Consider the following 12,080-nt stretch of genomic DNA (forward strand, 5'->3'; position numbering starts at 1 on the left):
CTCGGAGAAGCCACTCCGCTCCATTCAATACAGCTCTGCCTGTGAATTCACTGTGACTCACTAATATGGATACTGTGTGTTAGCGCTAATGGTAGTGTATTACTGTTACCCCCACCCCTTTCTCCGTTCCGGATCTCTTATTCAGTGTGTCTGTGTCTCCGTTTGTTTGTATTGCGAGATAGTCACCTGTTTCTCAGGTACAGGGTTCTCACACCCCTCTTGCTTCCGCAAACACTGCAGGAGATAGCAAGAGGTTGCCCAAAGACAAGAGTGACGTCCAACCAGACATCGAGTGCTTGTCTAACAGCTATGCAGTAGCTTTTAAAATTGCATTAAGAGTTGAGTGGTGTGTCTCTGAAAATAAATGGCAGAGAATAAGACACCTGTGTTTTCTATCAAGTAGGAAACCAGAATAAAAGTAATGTGCACTTCCAGGGAGCCTCAACCCACACAGTAGAACTGATAGTTCACTGTGAACTCAGGGCATATGGGGGCCGGTGTAAGGGAAGTATGGAAGTTGCATTAGTGGCATTGCTCCCCAAGGGTGAGCACTGACATCTAAGCCTGTTATTTTGGGCTCGTTATTTTGAAAGGTTTCACAGAAGAGCTATAGAAAGCTGCAGAAAGAATGTACAGTTGATGTCAGAAGTTTACCTACACTTAGATTGGAGTCATTCAAACTCGCTTTACAATCACTGCACATGTCTTGTTAACAAACTGTAGTTTTGGCAAGTCGGTTAGGACATCTACTTTGTGCATGACACAAGCCATTTTCCCAACAATTGTTTACAGACAGATTATTTAACTTATAATTCACTGTATCACAATCCCAGTGGGTCAGAAGTTTACATACACTAAGTTGACTGTGCCTTTAAACAGCTTGGAAAAGACCAGAAAATGATGTCATGGCCTTCAGAAGCTTCTGATAGGTTAATAGACATAATTTGAGTCAATTGGAGGTGTACCTGTGGATGTATTTCAAGGCTTACCTTCAAACTCGGTGCCTCTTTGCTTGGCATCATGGAAAAATCAAAAGAAATCAGCCAAGACCTCAGAAAAAATCTGGTTCATCCTTGGAAACAATTTCCAAACGCCAGAAGGTTTTTGGAGAAATGTCCTCTGGTTTGATGAAACAAAAATAGAACTGTTTGGCCAAAATGACCATCGTTATGTTAGGAGGAAATCCTGTAGAAAATTTGTGGGCAGAACTGAAAAAGTGCCTGCGAGCAAGGAGGCCTACAAAACCTGACTCAGTTACATCAGCTCTGTCAGGAGGAATGTGTCAATATTCACCCAACTTACAGTGGGAAGCTTGTGGAAGACTACCTGAAACATTTGACCCAAGTTTCATTTCACATTTCACATTCTTAAAATAAAGTGGTGATCCTAACTGACCTAAGACAGGGAATTTTTACTAGAATTAAATGTGAGGAATTATGAAAAACTGAGTTTAAATGTATTTGGCTGAGGTGTATGTAAACTTCCAACTTCAATTGTACATATCTTCTTCCATGCTACTTTAGCTACTCCCATGTGATGAAGAATCGTATGCAAAGTTCAATCTGTTCATTTTCATACCTACACTGAACAAAAATACAAACACAACATTTTCTATACGCACAAGTGTATTTCTCTCAAATGTTGTGCACAAATATGTTTACATACCTGTTAGTAAAAGGACAATCTCAAATCTGCAGTTTTGTCACATAACACAATGCCACGAATGTCTCAAATTGAGGGAGCTTGCAATTTGCATGCTGACTGCAGGAATGTCCACCAGAGCTGTTGCCAGATAATTTAATGTTCATTTCTCTGCCATAAACCGCCTCCAACGTCATTGTAGAGAGTTTGGCAGTACATCCAACCGGCCTCACACCTGCAGACCATGTGCATGGCGTCGTGTCGGCGAGTGGTTTTCTGATGTCAACGTTGTGAACCAGAGTGCCCAATAGTGGTGGTGGGGTTATGGTACAGATAGGCATAAGCTACAGACAACACACACAATTGCATTTTTTCGATAGCAATTTGAACGTACAAAAATACCGTAATGAAAGCCCATTATGAGGTACATTTTTTTTAAACAGATGCATATCTGTATTCCCAGTCATATGAAATCCATAGATCCGGGCCTAATTAATTCATTTCAATTGATTGATTTCTTCATATGAACTGTAACTCAGTAAAATCTTTGAAATTGTTGCATGTTGTGTTTATATTTTCATTCAGTATAGTAGGCTAGGTCTTCCTTTTCTTTTGTCAATTGTGCTATAATTGCTTGATTACTGCTCCAGTATTTAGCATCCACAACTTATACCATTATATAATATAGAATTATCAGTCCATTCAGTGCAGTGGATTAACAGGGGAATAGTAAAGTGCACTGAATGTTTTTCTTAATGCATAATTAAGAAAGAGACTGCTGTATTTGTTGTGGTGTGACCTGTGAGAATAGGGGGCCTGGTAGTATGGGCACTGCTGTGTTAGTTAGGCAGTAGTGGGGCACACTTCGGCATCTTTGTACCTGCACACATGTACTTACAGAAGGAGGCTACTGAAACACACTTCTAGAGTTCTGCACTGGATCAAGATCACAATGCATGAGGGTCTCTCTCAGCTGGATGTGGGCTCTTAGCGAGGTCCTGATCTCTCCATCTTCGTGTCTGTCTTAATAAACCTCTGTCTGTCTACCCCTTAATTTGCTCAAACTAAATCAAATCAAATTTTATTTGTCACATGCGCCGAATACAGGTGTAGACCATACAGTGAAATGCTTACTAAACCAATAATGCAGTCAAGTAAAAATTTGAAAAATAACAAATAATTAAAGAGCATCAGAAATAACAGAAGAGAGGCTATTTACAGGGGGTTAGTCAAGATAATATGTACACTACTGTTCAAAAGTTTGGGGTCACTTAGAAATATCCTTGTTTTTGAAAGAAAAACAAATGTTTTGATTTGATTAGCTGTTCAGGAGTCTTATGGCTTGGGGGTAGAAGCTGTTAAGAAGCCTTTTGGACCTAGACTTGGCGCTCCGGTACCGCTTGCACATTTATTCACATTTATTTATATAGCCTTTCGTACATCAGCTGATATCTCAAAATGCTGTACAGAAACCCAGCCTAAAACCCCAAACAGAAAGCAATGCAGGTGTAGAAGCACGGTGGCTAGGAAAAACTCCCTAGAAAGGCCAAAACCTAGGAAGAAACCTAGAGAGGAACCAGGCTATGTGGGGTGGCCAGTCCTCGTCTGGCTGTGCCGGGTGGAGATTATAACAGAACAGGGACAAGATGTTCAAATGTTCACAAATGACCAGCATGGTCAAATAATAATAATCACAGGCAGAACAGTTGAAACTGGAGCAGCAGCACGGCCAGGTGGACTTGGGACAGCAAGGAGTCATCATGTCAGGTAGTCCTGAGGCATGGTCCTAGGGCTCAGGTCCTCCGAGAGAGAGAAAGAAAGAAAGAGAGAAAGAAAGAATTAGAGAGAGCATACTTAAATTTACACAGGACACTGGATAGGACAGGAGAAGTACTCCAGATATAACAAACTGACCCTAGCACCCCGACACAAACTACTGCAGCATAAATACTGGAGGCTGAGACAGGAGGGGTCAGGAGACACTGTGGCCCCATCCGATGACACCCCTGGACAGGGCCAAACAGGAAGGATATAACCCTACCCACTTTGCCAAAGCACAGCCCACACACCACTAGAGGGTATCTTCAACCACCAACTTACCATCCTGAGAAAAGGCTGAGTACAGCCCACAAATATCTCCGCCACGGCACAACCCAAGGGGGGGGCGCCAACCCAGACAGGAAGATCACATCAGTGACTCAACCCACTCAAGTGACGCACCCCTCCTAGGGACGGTATAAAAGAGCCATAGTAAGCCAGTGACTCAGCCCCTGTAATAGGGTTAGAGGCAGAGAATCCCAGTGGAAATAGGGGAACCGGCCAGGCAGAGACAGCAAGGGCGGTTCGTTGCTCCAGAGCCTTTCCGTTCACCTTCACACTCCTGGGCCAGACTACACTCAATCATATGACCCACTGAAGAGATGAGTCTTCAGTAAAGACTTAAAGGTTGAGACCGAGTTTGCGTCTCTCACATGGGTAGGCAGACCATTCCATAAAAATGGAGCTCTATAAGAGAAAGCCCTGCCTCCAGCTGTTTGCTTAGAAATTCTAGGTACAATTAGGAGGCCTGCGTCTTGTGACCGTAGCGTACGTGTAGGTATGTACAGCAGGACCAAATCAGAGAGATAGGTAGGAGCAAGCCCATGTAATGCTTTGTAGGTTAGCAATAAAACCTTGAAATCAGCCCTTGCCTTGACAGGAAGCCAGTGTAGGGAGGCTAGCACTGGAGTAATATGATCACATTTTTTGGTTCTAGTCAGGATTCTAAGCAGCCGTATTTAGCACTAACTGAAGTTTATTTAGTGCTTTATCCGGGTAGCCGGAAAGTAGAGCATTGCAGTAGTCTAACCTAGAAGTGACAAAAGCATGGATACATTTTTCTGCATAATTTTTGGACAGAAAGTTTCTGATTTTTGCAATGTTACGTAGATGGAAAAAAGCTGTCCTTGAAACAGTCTTGATATGTTCTTCAAAAGAGAGCTCAGGGTCCAGAGTAACGCAGAGTAACTTCACAGTTTTATTTGAGACGACTGTAAAACCATTAAGATTGATTGTCAGATTCAACAGAAGATCTCTTTGTTTCTTGGGACCTAGAACAAGCATCTCTGTTTTGTCCGAGTTTAAAAGTAGAAAGTTTGCAGCCATCCACTTCCTTATATCTGAAACACATGCTTCTAGCGAGGGCAATTTTGGGGCTTCACCATGTTTCATTGAAATGTACTGCTGTGTACATCCGCATAGCAGTGAAAGTTAACATTATGTTTTCGAATGACATCCCCAAGAGGTAAAATATATAGTGAAAACAATAGTGGTCCTAAAACAGAACTTTGAGGAACACCGAAATTTACAGTTGATTTGTCAGAGGACAAACCATTCACAGAGACAAACTGATATCTTTCCGACAGATAAGATCTAAACCAGGCCAGATCTTGTCCGTGTAGACCAATTTGGGTTTCCAATCTCTCCAAAAGAATGTGGTGATCGATGGTATCAAAAGCAGCACTAAGGTCTAGGAGCATGAGGACAGATGCAGAGCCTCGGTCTGATGTGATTAAAAGGTAATTTACCACCTTCACAAGTGCAGTCTCAGTGCTATGATGGGATCTAAAACCAGACTGAAGCATTTTGTATACATTGTTTGTCTTCAGGCTGTGCAACTGCCTTTTCAATTTTTTTTTGAGAGGAATGGAAGATTCGATATAGGCCGATAGTTTAAAAAAATATTTTCTGGGTCAAGGTTTGGCTTTTTCAAGAGAGGCTTTATTACTGCCACTTTTAGTGAGTTTGGTACACATCCAGTGGATAGAGAGCCGTTTATTATGTTCAACATAGGAGGGCCAAGCACAGGAAGCAGCTCTTTCAGTGGTTTAGTTGGAATAGGGTCCAATATGCAGCTTGAAGGTTTAGAGGCCATGATTATTTTCATCATTCTGTCAAGAGATATAGTACTAAAACACTTGAGTGTCTCTCTTGATCCTAGGTCCTGGCAGAGTTGTGCAGACTCAGGACAACTGAGCTTTGAAGGAATACGCAGATTTAAAGAGGAGTCCGTAATTTGCTTTCTAATAATCATGATCTTTTCCTCAAAGAAGTTCATGAATTTATTACTGCTGAAGTGAAAGCCATCCTCTCTTGGGGAATGCTGCTTTTTAGTTAGCTTTCAACAGTATCAAAAGGGAATTTAGGATTGTTCTTATTTTCCTCAATTAAGTTGGAAAAATAGGATGATCGAGCAGCAGTAAGGGCTCTTCGATACTGCACGGTACTGTCTTTCCAAGCTAGTCGGAAGACTTCCAGTTTGGTGTGGCGCCATTTCCTTTCCAATTTTCTGGAAGCTTGCTTCAGAGCTCGGGTATTTTCTGTATACCAGGGAGCTAGTTTCTTATGAGAAATGTTTTTAGTTTTTAGGGGTGCAACTACATCTATGGTATTGCGCAAGGTTAAATTGAGTTCCTCAGTTAGGTGGTTAACTGATTTTTGTCCTCTGGCGTCCTTGGGTAGACAGAGGGAGTCTGGAAGGACATCAAGGAAGCTTTGTGTTGTCTGTGAATTTATAGGACGACTTTTGGTTGGGGATTATTTGTTGCAATTGCAAACGTAATAAAATGGTGGTCCGATAGTCCAGGATTATGAAGAAAAACATTAAGATCCACAACATTTATTCCATGGGACAAAACTAGGTCCAGAGTATGACTGTGACAGTGAGTAGGTCCAGAGACATGTTGGACAAAACCCACTGAGTCGATGATGGCTCCGAAAGCCTTTTGGAGTGGGCCTGTGGACTACCCTCTGTAGAGCCTTGTGGTCGGAGGCCGAGCAGTTGCCATACCAGGCAGTGATGCAACCATGCTCTCGATTGTGCAGCTGTAGAACTTTTTGAGGATCTGAGGTCCCATGACAAATCATTTCAGTCTCCTGTGGGGGAATAGGCTTTGTCGTACTCTGTCGGGTCCTCTTCACGACTGTCAATTGGTGACAGATTTTCGTGGAAACATTCTACATTTCGTGCAAATATTCAGCACCTCATCTGTAGCCAAATAAACTGCATGCTTTCTCGACAAGTCGTAGTGGGAGGACCACACAACATATCATCAAGTTTAATCGATATGATGGTTAAATCAATATTTGTGCATAAAAGCATTTCCACCAACATTTCTCGCATAATTAATTTTACCGACACAAAAAGTGTCACAAAAAACCTATTTTCTTTATATCAATCTCTTGCTATCTATGAACTTAGTATGTTGGCTTTGACATCCATTTTCATATCAGAGAGCTTGCCGGCTCATGTCAATTGGCATTGGTTTAATGTTTCCTTCACTCAAACTTCACTGCCAAGTAGGAAAAGCACATGGCACAGTTGTCTTTGATGTGATGTCTGTCTACGCTCTCTGAGGAAGTTGTTCCCATTAGGCATTCACAAATTGACCAAAATGAGGCCAATGAATGACTACTATTCAAGGTACAATTATCTGAGCGATAACAATAAATTTCACCTGGACACCTCTCTCAGGACTGAAGAAGAGAAGTTTATTTTATAATGCTTGTTTTGAATTGACAGCATGCCTTTCGCACATTAGTCCTGTGTGCAGCCGTCTATTAGGATAGGAATTACTCCTCTGTACCTCCGCCATCTGATTGGTGTCAAGGTTTTTGTCGCAGGAATGTGCTGGTGGTAAAGTACTCTCGATGACCTGTTTTGTTCTGTGTTCTCTCGTTGCGGTGCAGTGTGAAGCCTGCCTAAACTCAGCCCCGAGAGGTCCGGCTCCCAGACCAGCACCCTGAACATGAGACAGCTGTGTGTCTGTGTGTCTGTCCTGCTAGCCTTGGCCACCATGGCTGTGGCTAGGCCTAAAGAAGGTTAGCCGAGTCCAACTGTGAAGTAATAAAAAGGCCATGAATGGATTGCAGTTCAGCCCACATTCAATTGCTTCTTGCATTTTTATATTTTATTCCAAGAATACATCGAAATGAGAACTGGCGTTGCAAGGAAGTTAATGAAATTAATACAAAACTACTGTTTAATTGTCTGCTTATGCCGTAGCTAATGTGATATTCATGATTTCCCACTCTGGCTTCACACATTCTCACTTCGCCTAAACCAGGACCGGAGCAGAAGTGCAAGTCTGGCCCAGTGGACCTCATGTTCATTATTGACAGCTCTCGAAGTGTGCGGCCCCACGAGTTTGAGTCCATGCGCAAGTTCATGATTGACATCATCCACACGCTGGACATGGAGGCGAATGCCACCCGAGTGGGCGTGGTGCAGTACTCCAGCCAGGTCCACAACCTCTTATCAACTTCACAATTTATCCTTTTGTTTATCCACATTAGTGAAGAACTATGCTTGGAAAGGGAAGATCATTCTTGATGAATTCTTAGCTTGGCTTCCCTTTCCAGTTGTAGTTCTTGTAAAGGCTAAATACCACTGGTGAAGACTCAGTTGCACCTAAATAGAGATAGCTTGACATGCAAACCCTGCATATGAAGAGGTGACTGATGCTTTGCATATTTCTATGACTCTAGGTCCAGAACGAATTCTCTCTCAAGACCCATGGCAAGCTGCAGGGCATGGTGAAAGGCATCAATGAGATTGTCCCCCTGGCGCAGGGCACCATGACGGGCCTGGCCATCAAGTACGTCATGAACCATGCCTTCACGGCAGCCGAGGGCGACCGACCCAAGGTGCCCAATGTGGCCGTCATCGTAACGGACGGGCGGCCCCAGGACCGCGTGGCGGAGGTAGCAGCCGAGGCTCGAGACAAGGGAATCGAGATCTATGCGGTGGGCGTTGCTCGGGCGGATATGACCTCGCTGCGTGCTATGGCGTCGCCGCCCATCGAGGACCATGTCTTCCTGGTGGAGTCTTTTGACCTGATCTACCAGTTTGGCCTGCAGTTCCAGGACAAGCTCTGCGGTGGGTTGGGTCGATAAGTGATATTATCAAATTATTGTCAAAAGTTTGGACACACCTACTCATTCAAGGGTTTTTCTTTATTTTTTACTATTTTCTACATTGTAGAAAAATTGCGAAAAAATCAAAACCATGAAATAAATCAAAATATATTTTTGATTTTAGATTCTTCAAAGCAGCCACCCTTTAGCTTGATGACAGCTTTGCACACTCTTGGCATTCTCTCAACCAGCTTCATGAGGAATGCTTTTCCAACAGTCTTGAAGGCTCTCCCACATGCTGGGCATTTGTTGGCTGCGTTTCCTTCACTCAACAGTCAAACTCATCCCAAACCATCTAAATTGGGTTGAGCTCGGGTGATTGTGGAGGCCAGGTCATCTGATGCAGCACTCCATCACTCTCCTTCTTGGTCAAATAGCACTTACACAGCCTGGAGGGGTGTTGGATCATTGTCCTGTTGAAAAACAAATGATAGTGGGACTAAGTCCAAACCAGACGGAATGGCGTATCGCTGCAGAATGCTGTAATAGCCATGCTGGTTAAGTGTGCCTTGCATTCTAAATAAATCACAGACAGTGTCACCAGCAAAGCACCCCCACGCCATCACACCTTCTCCGCCATGCTTCACGGTGGGAACCACATATGCGGAGATCATCCGTTCATCTACTCTGCATCTCACAAAGACACGGTGGTTGGAATCAAAAATCTCAAATTTGGACTCATTAGATCAAAGGACAAATTTTCCATTGCTCGTGTTTCTTGGCCCAAACAAGTATCTTCTTCTTCTTGGTGTTCCTTAGTATTGGTTTTATTGCAGCAATTCGACCATGAAGGCCTGATTCACGCGATCTCCTCTGATCAGTTGATGTTGAGATGTGTCTGTTACTTGAACTCTGAAGAATTAATTTGGGCTGCAATATGAGGTGAGCTGTTCTTGCAATAATATAGACTTAGCCCTATTTGGTAAAAGACCATCTTCTGTATACCACCCCTACCTTGTCACAACACATCTGATTGGCTCAAACACATTAAGATGGAAAGAAATTCCACAAGGCACACCTGTTAATTTAAATGCATTCCAGGTGACTACCTCCTGAAGCTGGTTGAGAAAATGCCAATAGTGTGCAATGCTGTCGCAAAGGGTGGCTACTTTGAAGAATCTGAAATATAAAATATATTTTGATTAGTTTAAAAAAAATTATATTACGGCATGATTCCATGTGTTGTTTTGATGTCTTCACTATTATTCTATAATGTAGAAAATAGTAAAAAATAAAATAAACCTTGAATGAGTAGGTGTGACCAAACTTTTGACTGGTACTGTGTATGTTCAGCGATAAGTGCAATATAAGAAATTATCAACATTACTCAGTTTCCATGATAAATCAAAGTTATTGTTCCAACCATAGTATCCAACTTTACAAATCCCACTTTATGGTTGCTGAAGTGTGTCAAGATCGCCAGTGTCCACAAAGGTTTGTATTCGTACTTGAGTCTTTCAAAGCTTGTAAAATGTTCCCGAGTGGCGCAGCAGTCTAAGGCATTGCATCTCAGTGCTAGAGGCGTCACTACAGACCCTGGTTTGAATCCAGGCTGTATCACAACTGGCCGTGATTGGGAGTCTCATAGGGCGGTGCACAATTGACCCGGGTTTGTATGGGGTAGGCCATCATTGTAAATAAGATGTTGTTCTTTATTTAACTAGGTAAGTCAGTTATGGTTAAATAAAAAATATACTCAAGTCAGAATAAAGCTCTGTGGGATTTTTAGCTCTTGCTATTAGTTGCATCCTTGGCAGCACAATATCAAGCATCTAATTCTCACAAGAGCATCACTAGCTTTTGGGAACTTTCCTTATACAGTGGGGCAAAAAAGTATTTAATCAGCCACCAATTGTGCAAGTTCTCCCACTTAAAAAGATGAGAGTCCTGTAATTTTCATCACATTGGATTTTTAATGAATTCATTTGCAAATTATGGTGGAAAATAAGTATTTGGTCAATAACAAAGGTTTATCTCAATACTTTGTCATTGCCAACAAAGGGTATATAACAGAGGTTAAATGTTTTCTGTAAGTCTTCACAAGGTTTTCACACACTGTTGCTGGTATTTTGGCCCATTCCTCTATGCAGATCTCCTCTAGAGCAGTGATGTTTTGGGGCTGTTGCTGGGCAACACGGACTTTCAACTCCAAACTCCAAAGATTTTCTATGGGGTTGAGATCTGGAGACTGGCTAGGCCAGGACCTTCATTCACTAAATCTCACGATACATGGCCCCATTCATTCTTTCCTTTACACTGATCAGTGGTCCTGGCCCCTTTGTAGAAAAACAGCCCCAAAGCATGATGTTTCCACCCCCATGTTTCACAGTAGGTATGGTGTTCTTTGGATGCAACTCAGCATTCTTTGTCCTCCAAACACGACGAGTTGAGTTTTTACCAAAAAGTTATATTTTGGTTTCATCTGACCATATGACATTCTCCCAATCTTCTTTTGGATCATCCAAATGCTCTCTAGCAAACTTCAGACGGGCCTGGACATATACTGGCTTAAGCAAGGGGACACGTCTGGCACTGCAGGATTTGAGTCCCTGGCGGCGTAGTGTGTTACTGATGGTAGGCGTTGTTGCTTTGGTCCCAGCTCTCTGCAGGTCATTCACTAGGTCCCCCCGTGTGGTTCTGGGATTTTTGCTCACCGTTCTTGTGATCATTTTGACCCCAAGGGGTGAGATCTTGCGTGGAGCCCCAGATTGAGGGAGATTATCAGTGGTCTTGTATGTCTTCCATTTCCTAATAATTCTTCCCACAGTTGATTTCTTCAAACCAAGCTGCTTACCTATTGCAGATTCAGTCTTCCCAGCCTGGTGCAGGTCTACAATTTTGTTTCTGGTGTCCTTTGGCAGCTCTTTGGTCTTGGCCATAGTGGAGTTTGGAGTGTGACTGTTTGAGGTTGTGGACAGGTGTCTTTTATAATGATAACAAGTTCGAACAGGTGCCATTAATACAGGTAACGAGTGGAGGACAGAGGAGCCTCTTAAATAAGAAGTTACAGGTCTGTGAGAGCCAGAGATCTTGCTTGTTTGTAGGTGACCAAATACTTATTTTCCACCATAATTTGCAAATAAATTCATTAAAAATCCTACAATGTGATTTTCTGGAATTTTTTTCTCTCATTTTGTCTGTCATAGTTGAGGTGTACCTATGATGAAAATTACAGGACTCTCATCTTTTTAAGAGCGAGAACTTGCACAATTGGTGGCTGACTAAATACTTTTTTGCCCCACTGTATTTCCTAATGCCAATATGATGAGAGTGATTAAATGTTGAATTGTTGCTTGTCTGCTGGGGTTCCAGGGATGGATCTGTGCCTGGAGTCTGACCATGGCTGTGAGCACCTCTGTGAGAGCTCCCCTCGTTCTTTCCACTGCCTGTGTCTGCCAGGGTACACTCTCAACGAGGATGGCAAGACCTGTAAAGGTATAGGCTGCCAATGGGGCTAGAAATGAGCCAACTTAATCATTTTGTAT

At 42.7% G+C, this 12,080-nt stretch overlaps 1 protein-coding gene across 2 annotated transcripts in view; it reads left to right on the top strand.

Annotated features, from left to right (window-relative positions):
• LOC139370700 (matrilin-4-like) overlaps nt 1–12,080 on the top strand; it is a 48,677-nt gene that overhangs the window by 2,018 nt on the left and 34,579 nt on the right. Inside the window, exons 2-5 of one of the 2 annotated variants that reach the window (XM_071110338.1) lie at nt 7,369–7,500; nt 7,746–7,921; nt 8,167–8,557; nt 11,908–12,030. In XM_071110338.1, the coding sequence (XP_070966439.1) occupies nt 7,428–7,500; nt 7,746–7,921; nt 8,167–8,557; nt 11,908–12,030 (763 nt within the window). In that variant the 5' untranslated portion in view covers nt 7,369–7,427. The remainder of the gene's footprint in view (nt 1–7,368; nt 7,501–7,745; nt 7,922–8,166; nt 8,558–11,907; nt 12,031–12,080) is intronic. The other variant, XM_071110339.1, reaches the window with a different exon arrangement.

This window comes from Oncorhynchus clarkii, chromosome 17 (genome assembly GCF_045791955.1).
Source record: "Oncorhynchus clarkii lewisi isolate Uvic-CL-2024 chromosome 17, UVic_Ocla_1.0, whole genome shotgun sequence".
NCBI classification, from domain to species: domain Eukaryota; kingdom Metazoa; phylum Chordata; class Actinopteri; order Salmoniformes; family Salmonidae; genus Oncorhynchus; species Oncorhynchus clarkii.